The following is a 23,479-nucleotide window of genomic DNA, read 5'->3' as shown; positions in this document are numbered from 1 at the left end:
AATCCTAAAATGCATAAGAAAATGCTGCTTGGAATCCTGATTCTGCATCATAGATATTCAATACTTCTAATTCTGGTCAGACGCGCCTCCGAGGGTAACAGGCATGCTTAATGGTGTATAATGAGGGAATGGCCTCCCCAGTCAGACTGCATCCCGGGGCGACAAGCTTTCGTAGTAGGGTGTTGCAAGGGACTTACCTCTCTGGACACACCAGTTCTCAGGGCATGCGCAATAAGATGTGGCGAGGGACTGGCCTTTCTGGTCAGGGCACTTGTCAGGGCTTTGGGTGTGCCTGGTAGGGTGTTAAGAGGGAATGGCCTCTCTGATCAGACCGTTTCCTAGGGCAACAAGCCTCCATAGTAGGGTGTGGCAAGTGGCTGGCCTCTCCGGTCACACCACTTCCAAGCTAGACATGTGTAGTAAGGTTGGGTCGAGGGACCGGCCTCTCTGATTAGACCCCTTCTCAGGACAATAGCTGTGCGTACTAGGGTGTGGCAAGGGATTGGGCTGTCTGGTCAGACCACTTCCCAGGGTGGTAGTCGTGTGTAGTAGTCTGTGCCAATAGACTGCCCTCTCTGCTCACACTGCTTCCCACAGTGACGAGCAACAGTAGTAGGATGTGGTGAGGGGCTTGCCTCTCTGCCAAGACCAAGGTTATAAGCGCGTGTACTACTGTGTGAGAAAAGACTGGCTTCCATGCCTAAATCACTTTCCAGAGTGTCAGGCATGTGTAGTAGGGTTTGGTGAAGCTCTATCCTCTCCAGCAAGGCAGTTTCCCTGGGCGACAGCCATGTGTAGTAGTGTGTGCTGATGGACTGGCCTCGCCGGTCACACCGTTTTCTTGGTCGACGGGTGTGCATGCTAGGGTTTGTTTAGAGATTAGCCTCTCCCTTAGGACCACTTCCATACCAATAAACATGTGTATTAGAGTGAGGTGAGTGATTGGCTTAACTGCACAGAACACTTTCCAGAGCAACGGATGTGAGTACTTGTGTGTAGCAATGGACTGCCTTCTTTGCTCAGACAGCTTCCTATAGTGACAGCCATCCGTAGCGGTGTCCTGAGGTGTACTGGCATTTCTACTAAGGCCATTTTCCTGGACGACAAGCATGTGTTGTAGGGTGTGACAAGCGACTCGCCTCTCCACTCAAACCGCTTCCCAGAGTGTCAGAAATGCATAGTAGGGTGTGGAGAGGGACTGTCCTCTCCGCCAAGACTGTTTCTCAGGTGACAGCTGTGTGCTGATGGACAGGCCTCTCTGCCCAATCCATTTCCTTGGGCGTCGGATGTGCACAGTAGGTTGCAATAGTGGACTGGTCTCGCCAGTCACACTGCTGCTTTCCTGGTGCTGGTTCATGCTGTGGTGTGATTGGCTTCTCCATTTAGATAGCTTCCCAAAGTGACTGATGTCTGTAGTAGGGTGTGATGAGGAACTGACCTCTCCACATTTTGTATGATCTCGCAAGAGCCATTGCAACCTTTTGTGCTCTTGCAAAGTATCCACTAGATTGTAAATTATTTTATTCAATATCACTCAAGCCGCAAGGGGCTAACCTTCTAGGACCCCTCCCCAGCCCCCACAATTACCATGTGGGTCAGTATTGCTCTACCCTGCACCTTATATAGTAATTACGTAATGTAACAAAATTACTGCTTCAACGTTTCTGTTCCAGCCAGCCAATCAGAGTGATCACTCACACTGGAGCAGGCCTCCTGTGATAGCGAGACGGCCGACGGGGAAAAAAGCTCTCTTAACCAATTGGATCACTCTGTTTTTTTTATTTCCTGCGAGAGTGCTACGAACCCAAACATCTACATATCTATACATTTTTAACCTTAATTTCTCAAAAACGACTTACACCAAATCGCCAAAGGCACGCTTTCTACGTAAAGATCTAGCTTTCTGCCAAATATGGTGTAATTATGTTCAATCGGTTTTAGGTGAAAATGTTTTAGTTTCTAAAATTCCCTGTAGAAATTGTATTTTGGAACAACCTCAAACCCCCCTACCCCTCCACCCCCCACATTTTTCCCAGACCCCCACTAAACAGACCAGTCCAGAAATTTTCAGGAAGAAGCTGACCTGGATGAACATTTTTTTAAATGTTTTGTGAAGATTTGTAAAATCTCGCAAACGTTATTAGGAAAACAAGAAATCCAGTATTGTATTTTTTATAGATTCACATGCTTGAATCATTCCCTGTCATCGAAGTGAAAGTCTAAATGTACAACGAGAAATGCAGTGTAGTGTTAAACATAGCTTGAAAAGATAATTAAACCTTCACTTTAGTAACATATCCCTATCTTTTAAAAGAAACCAAATTAAACCATTCAGGTTCCGGCTCTCTCTAGAACACTTCCGTCAGTGGCTTCTGTATCTCAGATTTTCTACTGCACGTCGTGTGAATGGAGTCTCCCTGAGCTCTGTCAGTTCAACCTCTTACTGTATCAAAAGAGATTGCTGCAGTATATATTATCACCAGCTACCACCTACTGAACAAATCTGACTGCCTACAGTGTCCGATCTGGTAAAACAAAGGTCTTCTCAGACTACGTGGAAGCTGTGGGAAGAAGAGGCTGCATTCTGAAGACCAACACAAGGACTGCATATACTGCCTCTACCTATCCCACAAGGTAAAGAATTGCAAGATCTGCTTTACTTTTTCTTCAAAACCCTTGAAGGATAGAGAGGGATTATTGTTACTATGTCTTGGGAAGATAGTGAGGACTATTCCTCATCTGCCAAGAGGTGCAGAAAAGGGAGGGGTCAGAAGTTCATTACCCTCAAGAACCTCTCAAAATGTCTTTAAAAAAAGACTCACCATGGGTCCTCTAAGCAGTGAAGCCCCTCTGACAAACATTCTCAGAAACATAGGGGGCATGATATCTCCTCAGAGAAAACGTAATCTAAATCAGAACCTATCACCCTGTCTCCTCAGATTTCCTATAAATTCCAAAAACTGTCATCAGCACCACCGACACAGAAATCGTCGATGAGCACACCATTGACAAAGGAATAGTCTACTACGCTGTTGGCGATGGCATCAACCATGACAACAGTGATTATTGTCAGTTCACTGACGACAACCAGTTCCACCACACAGTCAGCAGCAATACCATTGACGGTCAAGTTAGTTTCTGCTTTGTCAGCAGCAATACTGTTGACAATGAAAACAATACTGTCTACGAAGCCTATAAGACCTTTGTCAACAACATCATTGACAGAAAAACAAAAGGAAGTAGGAAAAGCCATTTCTTTGATGCCGGAGCATATATCTCCTAGTAGAGTATCTCGCTTACCACCTAGTCATCCTCTATATGAAGACGAGGTGGACAACGATGGTCTGTTTGGTGTGGTACATAGTTCATCGGAGATGCACTTTCAAGTACTAGCAGAATTAAGAGGAAGAAGTAGATGATTACCATGTCCAGGAGTATTATCCTCCTCACCAAAATGACTACATTTGGCATATTAATATCAGTTATATCCGCAGCAACAGTTTCAGGAATACATGGTATGTGTACCAAAAGCACTAGTGACAGACTTAAGACTGATGCTCACAGACTACTACAAAAGGTTTCCATCTACACTGGCCTCACCTAGGCAGGTGACAGTGCCTCCTCAATCTCCACGACTCCACAAATGCCATGTAGTAACAGCCACTTCTCGAAGGCATACAGCACAATAAAAAAATATTCCAGTGGAGGATAGCATGTCTTCAGAGGAGGAAAGAGAGGAAGTAAAAGTAAGAAATGTAAATACTGAGTGGGATGATTATTTACTTTCAGTTCCATTATCTCCATTACCACAACCTACCGATTCTCCACCTGAAGATACAGGAGGATTTCATAATCTCCTAGAAAGAGCAGCAGAGAGATTTGACCTGGTGACTACAAATAAATCAGACTGTTTCTTGTTTGATTTCAAAGAGATATCTTGCAAGACCATAAGAGCTATTCCAATTCTGGATTATATATGGGAGGAAGGTACTAAAACTATGAAAAATCAGACGAAAGTAGCTGCAGTGTAGCCATGTTTAGATAAAAAATATAAATCTCGCAAAAATCCCCCAGCCTGCCTAAGTAGATACCCGTAGCCTGACTTCACAGTAAAGCAAGCGGCCCAGCACCATTTGAAAAACCCATAGGCACCAATATCCTCACGACCTGATAGAGAGGGAAGGTGATTGGACAACATCTGGAAATGTTTTTCTTCTATGTCTCCATTAATGGTGCAAGCGGCTAAATCTTTGGCAATACCCTGACGCTATGACCGACAGATGTGGTCAGATATGGCACCATACTTAGATCATCTGACAGATGACGTTAATTCAGAAGCCAGAAAATCCTCCTCGGAAATCATTAACTGCTCTATGGACATCGCCTTCACAGGTTTCAGACAGCTAGTAGGAGCAGCAGTCCTACGGCAGCAAGGGTAGTTTAAGGCCACTTCTTTCAGACCAGAAGTGCAAAGGAAGATTTTGGAACTACTATATGATGGAATAGCTCTCTCCGGGAAGAATATTGACACAGCTTTACAATCCATAAAGATTAATACTGATGCAGCAAAGTCCTTGGGTACTTTGCAGAATATGAGGACTGTTCTCTTATGGGTAGGTTTCAAACATACAGGTATCAACATACCTATCTACATTACAGCAGTTTCTACCACAGTAGCAACAGAGATAACCTCCTTCATCAGCCTACGCAAGGCAAACCCAGAGAAGAAAACAAGGCCCACAGGGCAAGGACACAGGAAGGCGATAGTGATGGAAGACAGGCACCGGCTACAGCTCCATCTTCTTTCGTATGCATTGGAGGCAAAATTATCATTCACCTATCTGAATAGACAAAAATAATAGACTAGTGGGTGTTGTACCTAATTACATTCGGTCATACACTGGAATTCATTCAAAAACCACCTCTGACTCCACTCCTAAAGTCACTGCAAAACTGCTGAACCATGGAGATTATATGACAACATTAGATCTTCAAGAAGCTTATTTCCAGATTCCTGTTCATCCACACCAAGTAGCCGGCAGCCATTATCAGTTCAAAGTTCTCCCATTTTGCCTCAAATCAGCTCCCTGTATTTTCACATAGTGCCTGGCACCAGTAATGCATTCCTTAGATATGAAGAACACCAAGTCTACCCATACCTGGATGAGTGGTTGGCCCAAGCACCATCTCATCAAGCTGCAAAGAAGTGAAACAAAGCATGTTTACGTCTTTTCAACAAGTTAGGCTGTTAGACCTGGCACCATTGGCGTGGGTCTCCCTTCCATTTTTCGCTGTTGTCTCCTCTGTTTTTGCTGGTGTTAGATGCTCTGGCCCACTGCCATTCAGTGCCACAGCGCGAATGCTCCCTGTGTAATATGACATTAATTGGTATATCCATGATTGGCTTATTTAGTTTACGTGTTAGTCCCTAGTAGCGTGGCCTGGCTGTGCCCAGGGCTGGTAAACCAAATGCTGCTGGTAGGCCTGCAGCGCTGGTCTGTGCCACCCACAGAAGCAGCTTGTAAAGTGTGTCTCAGACCTGCCACTGCAGAGTCTGTGTGCAGTCCAGAACTGCCATCTTGGCTGTGAAGTGAGCCCACTTCCCAGCCCCTGAACCTTCCCTTGGCATCATGTAAGTCACCCCTATGGTAGGGTGCACTGTATGTGTAAGGTAGGACATGCCTTGGTGTGTGTAGCATGTCCTGGTAGTGAATTACACCCAATTTCGTTTTTCACTACTGTAAGGCTACCTGTTCCCCATAGGCCAGAATGGGCAGTTGTGATTATTACATTCTATAATCCTAACTGACCCAAGGAACATGGTAGAAAAACGAATTTAGTATGCCTGGGCTCAGAATATTAAAATATATCTTTTAGTGAAGTTTATTTTTATATTCTGTGTTTGAAAATACCACTTTTAGCAAGTAGGTACTTTCTTGCCTAAGCCTTCCAGTTTACTCTGCTGTTATGTGTATTGGCTGTCTGGTTTTGGAGGGACAGGGCAGGCTGAGTCAGACCTGGGTTGAATAGAGAGATCTGCATTGGAGTATGGGAAGGGGTAGCTCCTTGACCTGAATAGGGCTGTGCCTGGCAAGGTGAATGCTGGCTCCACCTCCTACTGTGCGTCTGATGGCAGACCCCCTATTTCTGAAAGGAAGGATGCAGCCTGGTAAACAAAGTGCTCCAGGACTGGGCAGAACTGGTTCTGGCTGGGTTCAGTGCCTTGTAGCTTTTGAGAACAAAGACTTTTGGGGTATAAATATCTGTGCTGAAACCCCTACAATTTGTATTGCTCCTGGACATCAAGAGGAACCTCTGCCCGTGTAACTGAAGGAATCTGGAGGAGATGACTATCCTTGTGCTTGTGTGCTGTGGTTACCATTGGACTTGAAAGAAGAGGGAAAAGGACTTTGAGAGAACTTTTATTAATCTTGCTAAAGCAATCACCCAGGGGCTAGAAGAGAGATAGCCTCCTGTTGAAGTCTCAGGCACATCAGACTTCACCACCAGCCTCCTGATTCCTCCCAGCGAGGATTTCTATCTGCAGGTGAGGCTCCTGTGAGTTCCATGGCCTCTAGTTCTACTACAAAGAAGAGAGTGCTGATATCGTCACTAACGCCCATTTGCCAGCCGCCGCAGCTGAAAACGCACTGGAAAATCATGAGTGCTCGCAACCAATGATCATCGCATCGCACGTTTGCGGGCTGCCAAGTGCTCGCTAAACCCACAGATCATCGCATCGAGATAATCGCATCACGACATTGCAGCACGGACGCTGGGCGTCCGCCATTTTCATGGCATCGCATCAGGATCGTCGCTCCCTCGCGGAGCGCCATTTCTTCGCATCGCAACCTGATCGCACACGCAACAGGATCGTCGCCTCGTCTCCTCCCTCGCGGTTAGGTGTCATCGCATCAACGGCCTAGCGTGCAGAAGTTTGTCGCCTTGTCCCTGCACGCATCAGCAGATCGGCGCATCGTTTCCTCCCTCGCGACAAGGATTCATTGTACCGCCGGCTTCGCGTGCAGAAAATCATCACTACAGCTTCTTTGTGACATTTTGTTGGTTTTGCTACGAAATCCAGGTACTTTGTAAGTAAAAGGGTCGCAGAGACGACTGCTTTGAACTGAACTCCTCTTTGCATACTTTGAACTATTTTTTCAGCATCCCAAGAGTAATCCTATTATACAGTATTGTGGCTTTTTATCGTTATTGGTCTTGTATTAAGTCTATATATAAAGATACTTATTTTTTATAACTACTTGTGTGGTGTCCCTTTGTAGTGTTCTTCAGTGTGTTACTGTGTATGGTCATAAATGCTTTACACACTGCCTCTGCGATAAGCCTAGCTGCTCGTGCTACGTTACCACAGGGTTGAGCAGGGGTTATCAAAGGGTGTAGCCCTCTTAATCTGACTAATGAAGAAGGGTTCCTACTTGGACAGTGGCCAGCCATTGGCAACTAGAGACCCCCATTTTTAACATAGACCTTACGCTGAACTTACAAAAATCAGTCCTTCAACCAACCACAAAAATAACATTCATGGTGTCTACAGTGAAGGACAAGGCATGCCCAAAAGCAGAAAGACAAACAAACTAATGCACTTAGCCCGTGTAGTACAAGGAAAAAAGTCACTTTCAGTTCTCATGCATTCCTTTTGGTACCGTTCTGCCACCTTCGAATGCGGCATTTATTAGAAGAACGAGACAAACAATGGATCTAAATGCGAGGATCCTTCAATGAAACCATTTGCGTCACTCCAGGAATAGGTATTGCACTCTCTTGGTGGATTCAAGAGATGAATCTCTCCACAGGCCAGACCTTCATACACCAAGTTGGTAATCACAACAGATAGCTCCTTAGAGGGTTGGAGAACTCATCTTCAAGATTTAAAAATCAGCAGCAAATGAGACCCATCTCAGTTTCTGCTGTATATCATTCTTTTGAAACACAAAGCAGTACACCTAGCTTAAGAAGTGTTCCTGCCAAGGATGCAAGGATCAGCAGTCTCATCTGCACAGACAACACTGCAACTATGCATTATGTCAACAAGTAAGGGGTCACAAGATCCTGAGCACTGTCCCAAGAGACACAGAAGATATGGGAGTGGTAAATCAGTCATCAGATAAGGCTGAACGCAGAACATATGCCTGGGAAACCGAATGTCATACCAAACACCCTAAGCAGGATGAAAAACAGTGCCACAAATGGGAAATAAATCAAAAAGTTCTGACGGACATTTTTCGGCAATGGGGCACATCAAATCTAGATCTGTTTGCAGCTTCCCAAAATCGGAAATGCCAATTCTATGCAAGCTGGCATCCACAACCAGGGTCATGAGGGAATGTGTTTTTTATAGCATGGTCAGGAATCTTTTCCTACGCTTTTCCTCTGGCTCCTCTTCTAACAAGGCTACTTAGATAGATAAAGGCGGAACCTTGCAGGATAGTTCTTGTAGCTCCGAGATGGCCAAGGCAGCATTGCTTCACAGAGCTATTTCTCCTATTAGAGAGAGAGCACATTCAACTACAACCACTTCCGTATCTACTGACAATGAACCAAGGCCAAGTGCCTTTCATAAAGTACACTTGGCAGACACATCTTGTTTCAGAAGGTCATCAACAACACCATCTTTATGGTCTAGCAGGCTCACCAAAGACTTTCTAAAAGGGATTTTTTAGAGTGTATACGCTGGTAAAGCATCCAACTCCATTCTGGCAATTGAATACAGTAGTCTCACAATTGATGAAGAGCCCATTTGCATAATTAAAATTTCTTTCTTGAAAAATGGCACTTCTACTTGCATCAGCAATACTAGGTTAAATACACGATCAGGAGCCTTTTATGCAGTTCAGAAGTGATAGAGTGATCCTATGACCAAATCTAAGATTCATTTTAAAGGTGCCATCAGAATTGCATATAAATGAACCTATAGTGTTAAAGATATTCTTTCCAGATCCAAAAGATGAAGCAGAACGAACATTGCATTCTTTGGATGTTAAAAGATGTTTGAAGTTTTACCTTTCCAGGACAAAACAATTATATAAATCAGATCAATTGCTAGTACCATACAGTGCTCCTAGGAAAGCTTTCTACTCTCCAAACAAATTATAGAAAGTTGGATAAAAACAGCCATACATTTCTGTCATCAAAAAGCTAGCATGTCTTTGCAGACTGAAGTGCAAGCTAATTCTACTAGAAGTCTGCCAACTGCTACAGCTTTGTTTGCCGGTGTGTCTATACAGGATATGTGTAGAGCAGCAACATGGAAGGATAGACACACTTTTACACAGCACTTCTGCTTGGATTCCACAGTGCTAGAACATGTGGCAGTAGGCTAGGCGGTGTTACGTTATCTTTTCCAGTAAAGGTGAACTCGCATAGTAATTTATGAGCTGCCATCTGCTTATATATTGTGCACATTTAACATTGCACATGCTAATCAGCTGCATTGGCTCCCAGTGTAGAAAAGATCCAGGTTTAAATTACTCTGCTACATTCAAAAGTCACTTTATGAGGCATGCCAGCGATTTTGCATAAGAACGTGGCATTTTACAAACCTAGCAGAGCTTTGCACTCTTTCCATCTAGCCTTGATCCGCAGCACTCGAATGAGGAAAGCCAGAATGGGCATCCACACTTTTTTCGCCATCTAGTGGCACTATACTGGAATTCTTTGGGCCCGATTCACAGAACTAATTTAAGACAAAATCCTAAACTTACTACCATTTTGGTATTCACAGAAGGCACTTACTCATTTTGGTATTCACAGAAGGCACTTACTCATTTCGGTATTCACAGAAGTTAGGAGTCCTAACTTTAGGACTCCTAAATGCCTTCTGTGAATACCGAAAGTCTTAAAATAAGGATTTTTCTCAATTTAGTAGTAGTAAAGTTAGGACTCCTAACTTTAGGACTCCTAAATGCCTTCTGTGAATACCGAAAGCCTTAAAATTAGGATTTTTCTCAGTTTAGTAGTAGTAAAGTTAGGAGTCCTAACTTTAGGACTCCTAAACTGAGAAAACTCCTAATTTTAAGACTTTCGGTATTCACAGAAGGCATTTAGGAGTCCTAAAGTTAGGACTCTTAACTTCTGTGAATACCGAAGTGAGTAAGTGTCTTCTGTGAATACCAAAATGAGTAAGTGCCTTCTGTGAATACGAAAATGGTAGTAAGTTTAGGATTTTGTCTTAAGTTAGTTCTGTGAATCAGGCCCTTTGTCTTTGGAAATGCGTCTTACGGAGGATCTCTTTTTGTTTCGTGAGCACTTGAAAACCTGACTTAAGCATCCCTAGCTGCAGGGCTTTAAGTGGGATGAAAAAACTGGAGGGTCTCTGAAAGGAGCGTGTTCAATGTAATTAAGGGCGTGGCTTAAAAACACATAAGCTAACATTCTGTGTTTAGCACAGTGTGCCGCCGGACATGTATTTTGCTGTTCCTGTCATTGTGTCCAGATATATGATACAACAAGTCACATCATACCTACAAGTCAGGACTATTGGCTTTGTCAAAGGTTGCTAGTTGCATCAGATAAATAAGCAGCAACTATGGCTTGTATATAATGTTGAAAAAAATTCCATTTAAAACCCTATTGACAACACGACAATGTATGTTGCTGCTCCTGAATTTCAAAAAGAGAAGGGAAATCCAGAGAGAAAATTACTCTCTATAAAGGATTTCCCTTCCCCTGCAATGCTCACCTGGCATGACGTCATGACGTAACTTCTCCACTAGTGACAAGTGAGCAGCGCACATCCATGTGCCTGCTGTCACTGCAGTCCGGAGAAAAAAAAACGGACTGCCTGTGCCAAGTCACAAAACAGAGCCCGATAGTAACCCGTTTCGAGGCCCCATAAAAAAAAAAACTGCCAGGTGCTCAGACCCGGTGAGACCCAGCCCACTTAAAGCCCTGCCTAGTTGTACTGAATTTGCATAGCTTCTGTGTGTTTGACCCCGTGCCAGGATGTCCCTTTGGCGATGATGGATGCACTTTATGAATAAATAAAAATAAAACCATATATATATATATTAATGTATCTATATATAATATACTGTTTAACTGCTATTTATTCAGATTCAAGCATGCAAATCTATGATAGAGCTAATACTGGAGAAGAAAATAAGTTGCTTACCTATAGCTATGGTTCTTCAGTATTGCTATCTTTCAAAGATTCACATGCTTGAATCATTGTTTCTGGAACAAGATCTAGCTTTCTACCAAATGCAGTGTAATTCTGTTCAGCAGTTTTACAGTATCGGTGTTCAATGTTCCTATGGATAAGTGAATTGGGAAAACACATTTTGGGATCCCCTTCCCCTTTTTAGGTCTCGCCTGAGGTAAGACTGAGCACACATGCGCAGTCTCGCTGGCGAGATTTAATGATTTGGAGAGATTTCTCTAGCGGGCTTTAAGCCCTGCCCCTCTTTTCCATTGGCTGGCGTCACTGTTTATGCTAAACAGTGGCCAGCCATTGGAAAAGAGCGTCTTGTGACGTACACTTTTCTCTTTTAGAGCCGTCCCAGTTGGACTGGCTCGCTTGCTTTACGTTTGTAGTAAAGCCTTTTCTTATCTTTATGGGGCATTGTGTTTCAAACACATGGCCCCATAAAGACAAGAGATCACCGCCTGGAGCTTCATAAAGCTCCGAGGTCACCGCAAGCCACGCTGGGATTGGCCCATCCTCGCAGGTTGCCTTGCAGGCAGTGGAGGGAGGGGCTCGTCTCTTGTCTCCTTTGTGGGACGGCGCCCCTTTGAAGCGCTCCGAGGCACGCCCTGTAGTACAGAGAACTTCACAGGAATCAGAAACATGAGCCCGCAGGTCTGAAGCCGGCTACTGTACAATGGCGAGAAGAAATCCCGGGAGACCCCAGCGCCGCAGGCCACCTCCCCGGAGCCCGTGCTCGTATCAAAGCCCAGCAGACAACGGCTGTAAAGGCAGTGCGGAAGGGGGAGCAGCAGTATTGCGGACACTGCTTGTCATCCTGGTCAGCTGTGTCTCCAGGAGGCGGGGAGGTGCACATTCCGTGTAATCTCACCCCTGTTCTCGTATACTTTTCACGTTCCTCATGTCTGTCCCACCTATCAACCGCGACCCGTGGCCTCACTTCCCACATTATCTCCCACACTGAACCTTACGTGGCCTCTCCCAATGCCCTTTGACAGTTTTCCACTCTGCCTCTCTGATGTTGCCCACGGCACACTTATAACCTGGCTGAGCTCTACCCTCCCCACCCGTGGTCTCAAACACTGTAGAATCATACCCTACCAGCTAAGGTCCCTTCGGTTACTATCCCTAACTTCAAGGGTGTCGCGTGCCCCTTCTTTCAGGAATCACTACTCCGCTCTCAGGTATCTCTGCTAGTCTCACCCAAACCTCTAATCCCAGAGTCCGCTCTCGCTACACCCCTCTTCATACATCTCATGTCCCCTCTATACACTCACACATTTTTGAAAGGGTATTTTGCTTCATGGGTTTACAATCTTCACCTCCCGCTTCTCCCCGCACTCCTCCATGCCTACAAGCGTCTCTTTGTCCCCCTGGCCCTCGCTTTGGTCCCAGGTAACCTCTCAACACTCACCCATCTCAGCTGGTGTTCTTTCCTTTCTCCGGTCGGTTCCCTACGTCCTGCGGACAATATGTCGGAAAGAGACGGCAGCCCAGAGGAACCATATGAAGCCAATGCGCGAACTTATCCGAAGTAAGCCGAGCGTTTCCGATATATTTGGCATCCCATTCAGTTCAGGATATCCGTCAACGGATTGAGCCGAACGTTTCCAATGTAAATCCCTTCCACTCTGTGTTTTTCATCCCCAGGTCTTCGGCTATCTTCGGGACTCCTCCTTAATCACTGGACTCGTATTCCTCATCGCTGGTTTGGCTTGCCACAGACCACTCAGTTTCTGCACCCTGGCGGGAGTTTCTTAGCCCTTCTTTCTTGGAATAACAAGCATTGAAAATGCAATAGGCATGCCTTTTATTAAGTTAAAGCCATTTGCTTTGCTCAGCAAAGGAAATGGCTTTAACTTGATAAAAGGCGAGGCCTATTGCATTTTCAATGCTTGTTGAAACCTGCAAGGAAAAAACTCAGCTATGAATTCACTATTCGGCAGCCAATATTTCTGAGACTCTTGTAATGAGGGAGTTGGAGGTTAGTAATGTTTTTCCTTATGTTTTTTAGATTACGTCTTGATTTTTCCAGAAGGATGCAATTTCAAAACTGTGCATGATGTGAGTGCTTTTCTTTTCTTTTCTAGTCATCACCCAATCCCCCGCCATGGGCTCAGAGACATCTCATCTTTTCTCCATTTGCAGAGGAGCAGCTACATCGGGAGGCGGCCGAGGCTTTGATGGTATTAAGAAACTCTCCCAAACCAACACATGGTGCTGTGTTAGACTCCCCAGGCACAGCGTGTAACATTTGTCCTTCATATAGTGATTTGCAGACTTTAAGGGACATGGAATCTGGCCTCCTTCCTCGTTTATATTATCCACAGAGTACATATTCTGTATTTTCTGGGGATATGCTGGCGTCTCAACCAAACACGACTGCTCCTGACAGTTGCAGTTCAGTCATGGGAAGGGGCATTCACAGAAACAAATCTCAGACTACTGGCTGTTTGTATTTATCCTCCACATCGTCTCCTGCCACTTTTAATCCGTCTCACATTTTGGATACTTCACCTTTTTTAGATTCGGACAACAAGCCTGTGCTTGCAACTGCCGCATTGCAAGCACCTCAACTGATAAGGAAAGGCTGTGGCAACCTTATTGAATTCAACCAGGGATCACAGTCTACAGAATCATTAGGAGCTATACGCCGTATAATTGTCCTGCCAGAGCCAGATGCTAGCTTTCTAGCCAGCATGCCACAGGACAATGATTTCACCCCTGTGTCTGTAAGAAAGATTGGAGATTCTCCAAATGTCAGCCCATCACCAGCCAGGAACCATAGCACGTACATGGCCATCCCCGATGTCCATTTTGTAAATAAGGCGCCCAGTACAAATGCCTCATGTAGCAACACCGTTCATGAGCAGTACCCCGAACCCACTCTTCAGAGCAGTGTGGCATTGGGGACCCCAGATACACAGCGTGAAAGCACACCCCTGCCGCCTGCTTTTTCACAGACTGAAAACACAGTTTCCATCACAGGGGAGAGATTCATGCCTGACCGTGACAAGTTAGGGACTGCTGTGGATCTTAACCCTCTATCGCTGTATAAAGAAGGAACTCCTACAAATATGCATCCCTACTGTGTTTCAGAAGAACCTGCACTTTCTACAGCAATGTTTAATCCTGTCATGTCTGAGATGCAGGCTGTAACAGCAGCCCTCGCTACTGTGCGTCCATTTTCCAACAGCATGTCTCCTTCCTTGATTCCACTGAATATGCATGCATCACCTTCTGCAGATTCTTATGACCACTGCAAGTTTTCCATCGCACCCTCTTATGTAGCACAGACTCTAAAAAAGTTACCAACATCCTCCAAGCTTTATGCGGCACATGCTACTTCCCATTTACATTCTGCCAAGTTCTGCACCGCCGCATCCGTATCTTCAGCACATTCAGATGCCTCTTCACCAAAGCATCCACATCCGCTGAACAGTACAACAAAAGCTGGCGTGGAAGAAAATGGAGTTGCCTTCAAGTCATCTAAATACTGGGGGGAACATTCAAGCAACATGAAAGGTATGGCATTTTTCTATGATTGCCATTTTGTAAGAAGGTTACATCAAGTATTATGAAAGTTTGCATGGGAGCGAAATGGAACCCCAAAATTGACATACCTCAGTCAGATTTCACACATTTCACTTTATCAGAGACTGTGTTATATCTGAGTTTCTGAGGCAATGTGTCCCTGCTTTAAGGCATCTCTAAAGTATCAAAATTCAGAAATATAATTTATTATTTAATGGGACAAACCTATAACTGAGTTCTAGATCAATGAAAATTTAAAGGGGTTTAATTACAGAATTAAAAAAAAAAGCGTTAGAGGGTCGGTACCATGAAGGTTGTCAAATGCAGAGTTATACAGAGTATGTAAAAGTCAGAAATTAATCCAAATCCGAAATGGGCAGTAAAATCGCGAAAGAATCAAACGGCATCTTTTGTAAAATAGGAAAGTCTTCTAACAGCCAAAAAATGTAGGGTTTTTCTTCATTATTTTTGCATATTAAATTACTGACGCGGCAGTCTTACTGAGGTATGAGCAAAAGTATCATTTCATCAGGAAATCAAAGCACATGAAAAATAAACGCAACATTGCCATAACACACAAGCACTGAACCACAGTGTTGGGACAAAATATTGAGTAAAAAATACCGAGATGCATAAATATTGAGTTTTTAATATCGTGATGCAGGCATATCGTTGGCAAAAGTATCGATTTTCTAAGGTAAGTAATATCGATGTAAAAAATTTTTTAGTATCGTTTTCAAAAATATCTATGTTGTTAATATCGTTCTCCAGTATTGGATCTTTCATATATTCACATGCTTGAATCATTCCCCTTCATCGAAGCGGGAGTCCCACAGTAATATAGCAAAGCAATTGTATAAGTAGCATAGGCTAGGATGGCACTAGGCCATGAATTTAATAGCCTATCTATGCCCCTTTAAAAACAAGCATTGGCATAGCCAATAGGTCTCGCTTTTGGGACCTTATAAGTGTTTAGCCATGCAACAGTTGATGATGTTGCACCAAGGATATTGTGCTGCATAACTAATACTTATAAGGTCCCAAATGCGAGACCTATTGGCTATGCCAATGCTTGTTGAATGAGTATCTTCCAAAAGATTTTACTACAGAGCACCTGTTTTGTCTTGAGGCTGGGTTATTTATGTTTGAATGTCCCATTGGTTTATCAAAAAGCACCACGAAGAGTCGGAAGTGATAATAAATGCATTATACCCATATGACACTGCTGCTGCATATCTGCTTCCAGTTAGGAACAAACATGAAGAGAGCCGTTGCAAATGGGTCAACTGAGAACTATGCACCAACCTGCCCTCAATGGTACCCTTATATTCTGTGCAAGCTTTGGTTACCATTCTGCGCCCGCCGATCTATCCTCTGCTAATGCCCACGAACCCCTCGACTACAACCCAGCTGTTGCCTGTTAGTACTGGCCACCTCCAGACCTCCACGCGCCTGCCAGTCATCAACACGGATTCTGGCCCTTCTTCTGTCGTCACAGACGTCACAGAAGTGAGCGTACCGGAATGTCTAGCCTTTCTTGAACCATAGAGCCTGCATACACCTGTATATTGGATATGTAAATTACTAAAAATCAAAAGGTCTTAACTTGCACAGAGCTAAAAAGAATCTGTGTCAGCACTGAAGCATTTCCATTGGAGCCATTTCCAATGTCATTATCTTAAGAAAGTAACCTGTCGTTTTCTTTTCATTTATTGACACAAAATATACCTTAAAAGCAGCCCACAAGTCTGTCCTACTTTACACTGACGAACCTAGCAACGGCTGCTATGCATCAGTGGTGTCCTCTTCATGGATGTTAAGCATTAGCATCCTGGACCAGGAGGGGTCTGTAGCAGGATGTTTAATCCACTGTGGAACAGAATCAGAGCCTATATTCATCCCGCAGAGCTATGAAATACTGTATATATACAACTGCTAAAAAACACACTAAGAAAGGAGACGGATATAAGCTAAAAAACACACTAAGAAAGGAGACGGATATAAGACCTAAGTTTGTGAAAGGAAATATGGGACTCATTCTCTTGGTTAAAGAATGTGTGACGAATCTACAATATGTAGGTCAATAAGAAATACTTAGTATGGCACTCCTCTTGTACAACTATTATGACATCAGGAAAGAACTACATAATCTTTGCACTGAGGAAGAGGCACAAGCAGCAAAACACATTGACACAGCATCCAATCCCACAGGGAAGAATAAGACTGAAGATTTCTGATGACTTTCCTTAAGAACACACCTCCAACCACTTTAGTGGCTCCTCCTAATCTGTTATTTTGATTGAGACATATTGACAACTTATGTGTACTTGAGTCAATAGCAAAAGCATCTACCGAACAGCAAATACACCACGAAATTCCGTATTTAATGAATATCAAGAGCATGTACCTATTTTGCACAACATGGTAATTTAGTTGAAATATTCAATCCCTTGTTTGCTAGCCAACACTACAGCCTCTCCAAAAGGGTACCTTTCATATTTGTCTTTTACATATATACAGCTCAAATGTGCATATGAATGAATATGGACAAGGCCGGGTCAGACAGGTAAGGAAGATCATACCAATTGCTTTTTTTCTGACATATTTCAAAATAATGACACCACCCGTAAATTCCTATGATTACAAACTAATTTGAGGAGCAATATTGACTAAAGAGAAGAAAGCTGCAATTTGGCAGATACTGAGAATCCTCAAGTGAATTAATGAATGTGTCCTCATGTAACGCAACTGGTGCTCATGTAAAGTGCTCCGATACCTGATTTCGGGTCAAGTTCTTTTTAACCAGGTACGAAAATATGATCGGAGGCTTACAGTAGGCAGGCTTAAAGTGGACACTCATGTCTATAAAAGGTAACAACTGTTCAACATCTGAGTCCCTTACACTGTTACTTTGCATACAATTATTCTGGCAGGATTTGGATCAGACAGTAGGAAAGTTTCGACCATCAGATGTGCACAAAATATTAATAGTAATTGGGGGGTATTGATTGATCTCCCAAAGCGGTAGATACTAATGGTGTGTGAAGCAAGAGTATGGTAATGTCAGGGACATAAAAGTTAGGAACCCTCTTTAAAATGTCCTAGTATGGTGTGAAAGATGCCGCTTTGTATTTGTTAAAGGAACATCAAGACCATAGGCATGCAGGTCATGAATAAAACCGGCGATTCTCCATACTGTGTAAGCGGCACAAGTGCTCGGGATGGGGCTAAAGAAGTTGTACTTTCCGACGCATGGTTCAAGGCTCTTCCAGACACAAAGTCCCATGCGCACCTATGAAACGATTGCAACTGCAGCTGCACGAGGGGCATGTGTACGGAGGTCAAAATATCAAAAGCACAAAACTAATCTGCATTCGTAGGGCAGAAAAGTCTGTTAACAGAAACTTCTGAGGGATATAAAGCAACTTATCTTAAAATTATGGCCGAAGGACAAGCGTTAGACTTCGTGCTTTCTGTACATAGCTTTAGCAAATAGTTTAGCTTTGCATACGTTTCGTAGAGTTCTTATACATCAATCTACAAATGAAGTCTTAGCCTAGTGTGTTGCCAGCTTTTTGTAACAGTGCACGCAAACGCAGAAACATAAACTATTGTCCATTTCATCTTACGAAGCATTTGTTAACTAATGAAGTCGGGTTACAGAGGAGATGCCGCCATCAAACCATCAAATTTGTGGTATGAAGTAGAGGGTTGTGTTGAAGGTTATTCGCGCACAGGGAGAGCGAGAGAAAGCCAGATGGAGCCTCTGCACTGCGAAAGTGAAAGTGATCGCGATGCACTTAATGACCCGTGAAAGACAGATGGAGGCTGTGCGCGTGCACGCTTGCGTGAACGCAAGCGCTAGGCCAGCCAAAGCGTGGGGTAGCACTTTGAAAACCCACCTACTAAATGTCTCGCAGTGCAGCGCATGCACGGACTCAGGATAGACCTAAAAAAGGACCAAACTTAGACAGCAGCCAATTAAGCGACAGCACCCTCTAGAACCTTCCCCACAGAGGCAGTTCCCTCAGATTTTCTACTGCACGTAATGTGAAGAGAGTCTCCCTGAGCTCTGCTCAGTTCTTTCTTCTGGTTTCAAGAAGCTTCTATCAGGTCAGATATATATTACTTTCTGTATCCCTTGGGAATTTCTGTGTTTTTTTTAAAACTCGTTTTTATTAAACAAGCCCTATAGACAGTACATGCTTAAACAAATGTGCATGCACATCACTGGGTTGATTCCTGACATTAATACCTCATAGGAGGTGTGGGGACTATTCCGCCATTTAGGGCATACAAAGAACAATATCACAGTAACAGTCGTCATAGAGGGCTTATCATACATTGCCTAATGGATAAAACTCAGGTGCAGGTCCCAGATCCACCATATCCCCCAGTATGTGCGCACGGTGCCCATACCTTCTCCCACTTCTTGACACACCCCCTACTCTCGTATACTGTCTCTTCTGCTCACTGGCACCAATCTGGATCTCTCTCCCACTCAACCACTGACGAAGATTGGGGCATGCCCCAGCACCGGGCGATGTTTCGTTTTGCGATCCCTGCCGCCAGCGCCAGCCAGAGACTGACATATCTGAATTGGTCTGTCTCTCCCTTGATAATGAGCAGGAGCTATCTGGCGTCCGTATTGCAGTGCAACCTTCCAAATCCTCTGGATCGGTTTGTGGCTTAATTGGGTCCACCCCTTGATAGCCTTAATTCTGAATGCTATAATAGCACAGAAGGTTAAGGTGATCAAGTGAGGGAAGGAAAGGATGCGAAAAGCGGGGAGGGCACCTGAAAGGGGAAAACACATATCATCAGCTAATTACGACAGATTCTGTATGTCTCATTTGTGTGTGTGACCTGTCTATTACCTGTAAAGAAAATAAAAATTGATCTGCATCTCTATTATATGCCAAGGAATGGATTGCTCCTTTTCTGATTTAGTGGTTCTGTTATAAACACTCTGAAATAAACATTCAAAGATTACCATATGAAGGTTATTGTTATATACCTTACGTAATCTAGGTTTATAATTATGCAATTACCCACCAGAAAATGAATAACGCCAAACTTCACAGGGAAGAGTCCCAACCAGACCTCTGAACACCCCTGCTAATAAATGGCAAAAGAAAATGCAATGACTAAAACAATGAATCACTTGTTTCAATTGGTCTGCACAGAAAGTTTTTTTTCCTCACACTACTGGCTTAATCCAAAAAACCAAAGTAAATACGAACACAGTGTTTATCACTCCCAGTGATCGTTATCGAAGTCTTGTCAAATAGGTCCACCAAGAACCGAGGCTTCTAAGGTATATTAATGCGGTTGGTCAATGAGGTTAAGAGAATCCTTGTCACTCTCCTCTCATCCTGAATGCAACAAAGAAAAGTGGGGAATTAAAACTCTCTATTAGCGTAGATAATCAGCTCTATGCCAAGTCCAAGACCTGATGCCATACAAACGATAGAAATCAAAGCAAGGAAAAAATGTTCCAGCACTAAAGGTAGTCGAGATTAGAGACTGCTCACCGCCGATGAACGATACCTTCTTACAGCGGGAACCAGCACTCTTTCTGCACTCACACAGGAATGGTGGATCTGACTGAAGAACAAGTCGCACCACATCCGGAAGTGTAACAGGAATAATCTGCGTCGACGTGAGCTCGGAAGAGTCTTTTGTGCGCTTCGGGTTCACGACGCGCTGACGTAGTAATCCGCAACCAGGCGTTGTGACACTGCAGCATTCTATGCTTCCGACTTCGGAACGCTATGGAGTTCCCACCACCTGAAGAGCTTATCCTTTCCCCCAAGTAAGTGGCTACTGTTAAACACAGATCTGATCCGCACATGGCAGCGTTACTCAGGCTACCACAAGGCTCCTTTCGTAGTGTTGTGACTCATTGGGACCTCTATTTCAGACACTTTGGCCATTATTGTTGTGACTTTCTGCCAGAACTGGGTGACTTTGGGGCATTCCCATAAGATATGAAAAGAGGAGCTGTTAGAAATTGGGGTCTGTAGTTGGCAATGGTTTGCACCTTTGTCCAAATAGGGACCCTTGCTTCTAGTCAGGGAAAAGGGGATACACTCCTAAAATAATCCCTGCTTGGTAGCTTGGCACGAGCAGACAGGCTTATCTCAGAGGCAGTGTGTAAAGCATTTGTGAGCACATACAGTAACCCAGTGAAAACACTACAAATGGACAGCACACCAGTTTAGAAAAATAAGTAATCTTTATCTAAACAAGACCAAACGACAAAAATCCACAAAACAGTATAAAAAAATATGACTCTCAAATGGTAGAACTAACTCAGTTCAATGCAAATGATAAATGCGACACGTTTCTCTCAAAGTACCTTGGATGCGTTACGCAAAGCAAACAAAATGGTCTCAGGGAAGGTGATGCGCCGTTCCTTACACTCAGGGGAGTGGATGTATCTGTTCCTTACCGCAGCGCAGGGGAGGTGATGCGTCGCTTCCTTACTGTGTGGGGAATTGATGCGTTTCTTTCTTACTGCGGTCCGTTAACGATGCGACAAGATGGCGCCTCGATGCGATGCGACGATCCGGTGCGAAGCGACAAAGATGGCGCCTTGATGCGGTGCAATGACCCGGTGCGATGTGTGCATGCCCAACGGCCTGGCATTGGATTTAGTGCGCCGGCCTCGGTCTGCGGAGCTCGATGCACCCGCTGCGTCATGTGGCGAATTCTCACGACAGGCGCAGCGACTCGCTTCTTTGGCGATGCGGCGGCAACAGCTGCAGCGACTACACGCTTCCTTTGCGATGCAGCGGCCACAGCTGCGGGGGCGACATTCTTCTTCCTAGTTGTGCCGACTTTCCTGCTCCCAGCAACAAACAGTCTCTAGAGGTCCTAAATAGCAGCAGGCACCTCTCTGCAGGATATAATTTCCAGCAAGGAAATTCACTGGAGCTGGTGGTGAAGTCTTTGTGTCCCTGAGACTTCAGAACAGGAGGCTAGCTCAGCTTCAAGCCCTTGGAGATCTTCCTCAAGATGACAAAGCAAACACAGCAAAGTCCTTTTCTCCTTTCCTTGGCGATGAAGTAGCCACTGCAGGCCAACCCCAACAGCAAACAACACAGGGGCAGTAATCTTCCTTCAGCTTCTCCGGCTCTTCTCCTTGGTAAAGGTTCTTCTTGATTTCCCAGAAGTGATCTAAAGTTCTGGGGTCTGGGTCCCCCTTTTTATACACACAAATCCTTTGTCTCTGAAGGCAGAGAGTGTCTGTACCCAGCCAAAACCAGTTCTGTCCTCCCTGGTGCAGCTTCCTGGCAGGAGGTGGAGACAGCATTGTTGAAAGCAGACCTGGCCCAGGCAGGTGAAAGGAAATCTCCTCCCCCTACTCTAAATTGCACCCAGGTCACATTCAGCCCAGCCCTGACTCATCAGACTGCTGGAGCCGCAGCCCTCTCCCAGCTCCTGTCACTCACAAGCCAGACATGCAGTACACAAACCTAAATGGAAGGAAGACTCACACCAATGGTGCCAAGTCTAACAGGAACCCTCTCTCTGACAGCCCCTGTTCCAAAGCGCTGTTGGCGCCCTTGCCCAACTGTGTAGGAGTGGTGTAGTATCTTGAGCCATACCAGCAGAAATCTTGTGCGGATTGCGATTTTCATGGGACTTTGGAGTGGCTCTGTTCATTCCTCATCATTTATGTTGCCCAGGTCATCGATCCAGGCAGCGTGGAGGGCCGCCAGGGGTTCAGGTGTATTATTTATGAGTTTGCGATATATCGTTAAGGTCGCCTTTTCAGGAATGGGATCTACCAGTAACCTATCCTCCAAAGGGAAGTGTTCGGGAATGCGCCTGCCCCGATGTATTTGTGTCTGTAGAGCGTGCATAAGTCCCAGATAGGGAAATCACTGAGCTAAAGTCAGGCTATACTCTTGTTGTGGGTCTTCAAAGGGAAGAGGAGCACCGCTCCTCCATAAGTCTCCCAGACGTTCGATACCTATAGTCTGCCAGCCTCTAAAGCCCTGTGTGGCCACCTCCCTCAGCCGGTCCCCGCCCACAGGGGCGTCATGCTGGTTAGTTTACCCTGCCACCTCAGAAACTTATTTGCCTCACTCCAGCATGTCACCACCGTCGCAGTATGTGTATGCCGTTCTGTGCTTGCCTTACGGTCGTATAGTAGTGGTTCGCAGTTGCCTCCTAGCATAGCGTCCCAATCCACCCTGTATGCTGGTTTTCCCATGTCCGCATAGACCCAGTCTTTTATAACTAGTAACTGTGAGGCCCAGCAGTATAGCCTAATATCTGGGACAGTTAAGCCGCCATCATACACCCCTTTTTGCAGCTTATGCAGTGCTATCCTGGGTGAACCACCCTGCCACAACAACACCCGATTCTCTTGAGTCACGCGCTTGAAGACTGTCAGGGGACAGGGCATGGGATTTTCTGTAGGAAATACAGAAGGCGTGGCAACGCTATAATTTTAAATAGGACGGCTCTGCCCATGAGGGATTGTGGCAAGGTGCGCCAATGCATTGTATCAGTTTAAAACCTATCCAATTGGGGGTGAGATTTCTCTTTAGGAACAGCTGGTGGTCTCGGTTGATATGAATGCCCAGGTATTTAAAGCCTCCCGTCACTATTGGTGCTCCACACCTTGCCTGCAGTCTCGGTGGGGGCCAGACAGCGGGAATACCACCAATTTGGTCCAATTTATAGAATATCCCAAATAGCTTGCAAACAACTCAAAAATATGGAGTACCTTTGCTATGGAATAATGCAGCCTTGAGAGATACAGGA

The 23,479-nt window shown here is 44.7% G+C and overlaps 1 protein-coding gene across 6 annotated transcripts in view; it reads left to right on the top strand.

Annotated features, from left to right (window-relative positions):
• The window catches only part of LOC146808798 (uncharacterized), a 741,989-nt gene that overhangs the window by 595,643 nt on the left and 122,867 nt on the right, over window positions 1–23,479 (top strand). For all 6 annotated transcript variants that reach the window (XM_085615615.1, XM_085615614.1, XM_085615612.1 and 3 more), the window contains one exon: window positions 13,255–14,689. In XM_085615615.1, coding sequence (XP_085471741.1) covers window positions 13,255–14,689 — 1,435 coding nt within the window. The remainder of the gene's footprint in view (window positions 1–13,254; window positions 14,690–23,479) is intronic.

The sequence above is a fragment of the Triturus cristatus genome, chromosome 7 (assembly GCF_964204655.1).
Source record: "Triturus cristatus chromosome 7, aTriCri1.1, whole genome shotgun sequence".
Lineage (NCBI taxonomy): Eukaryota > Metazoa > Chordata > Amphibia > Caudata > Salamandridae > Triturus > Triturus cristatus.
This window is presented reverse-complemented; position numbering and strand designations above follow the sequence as displayed.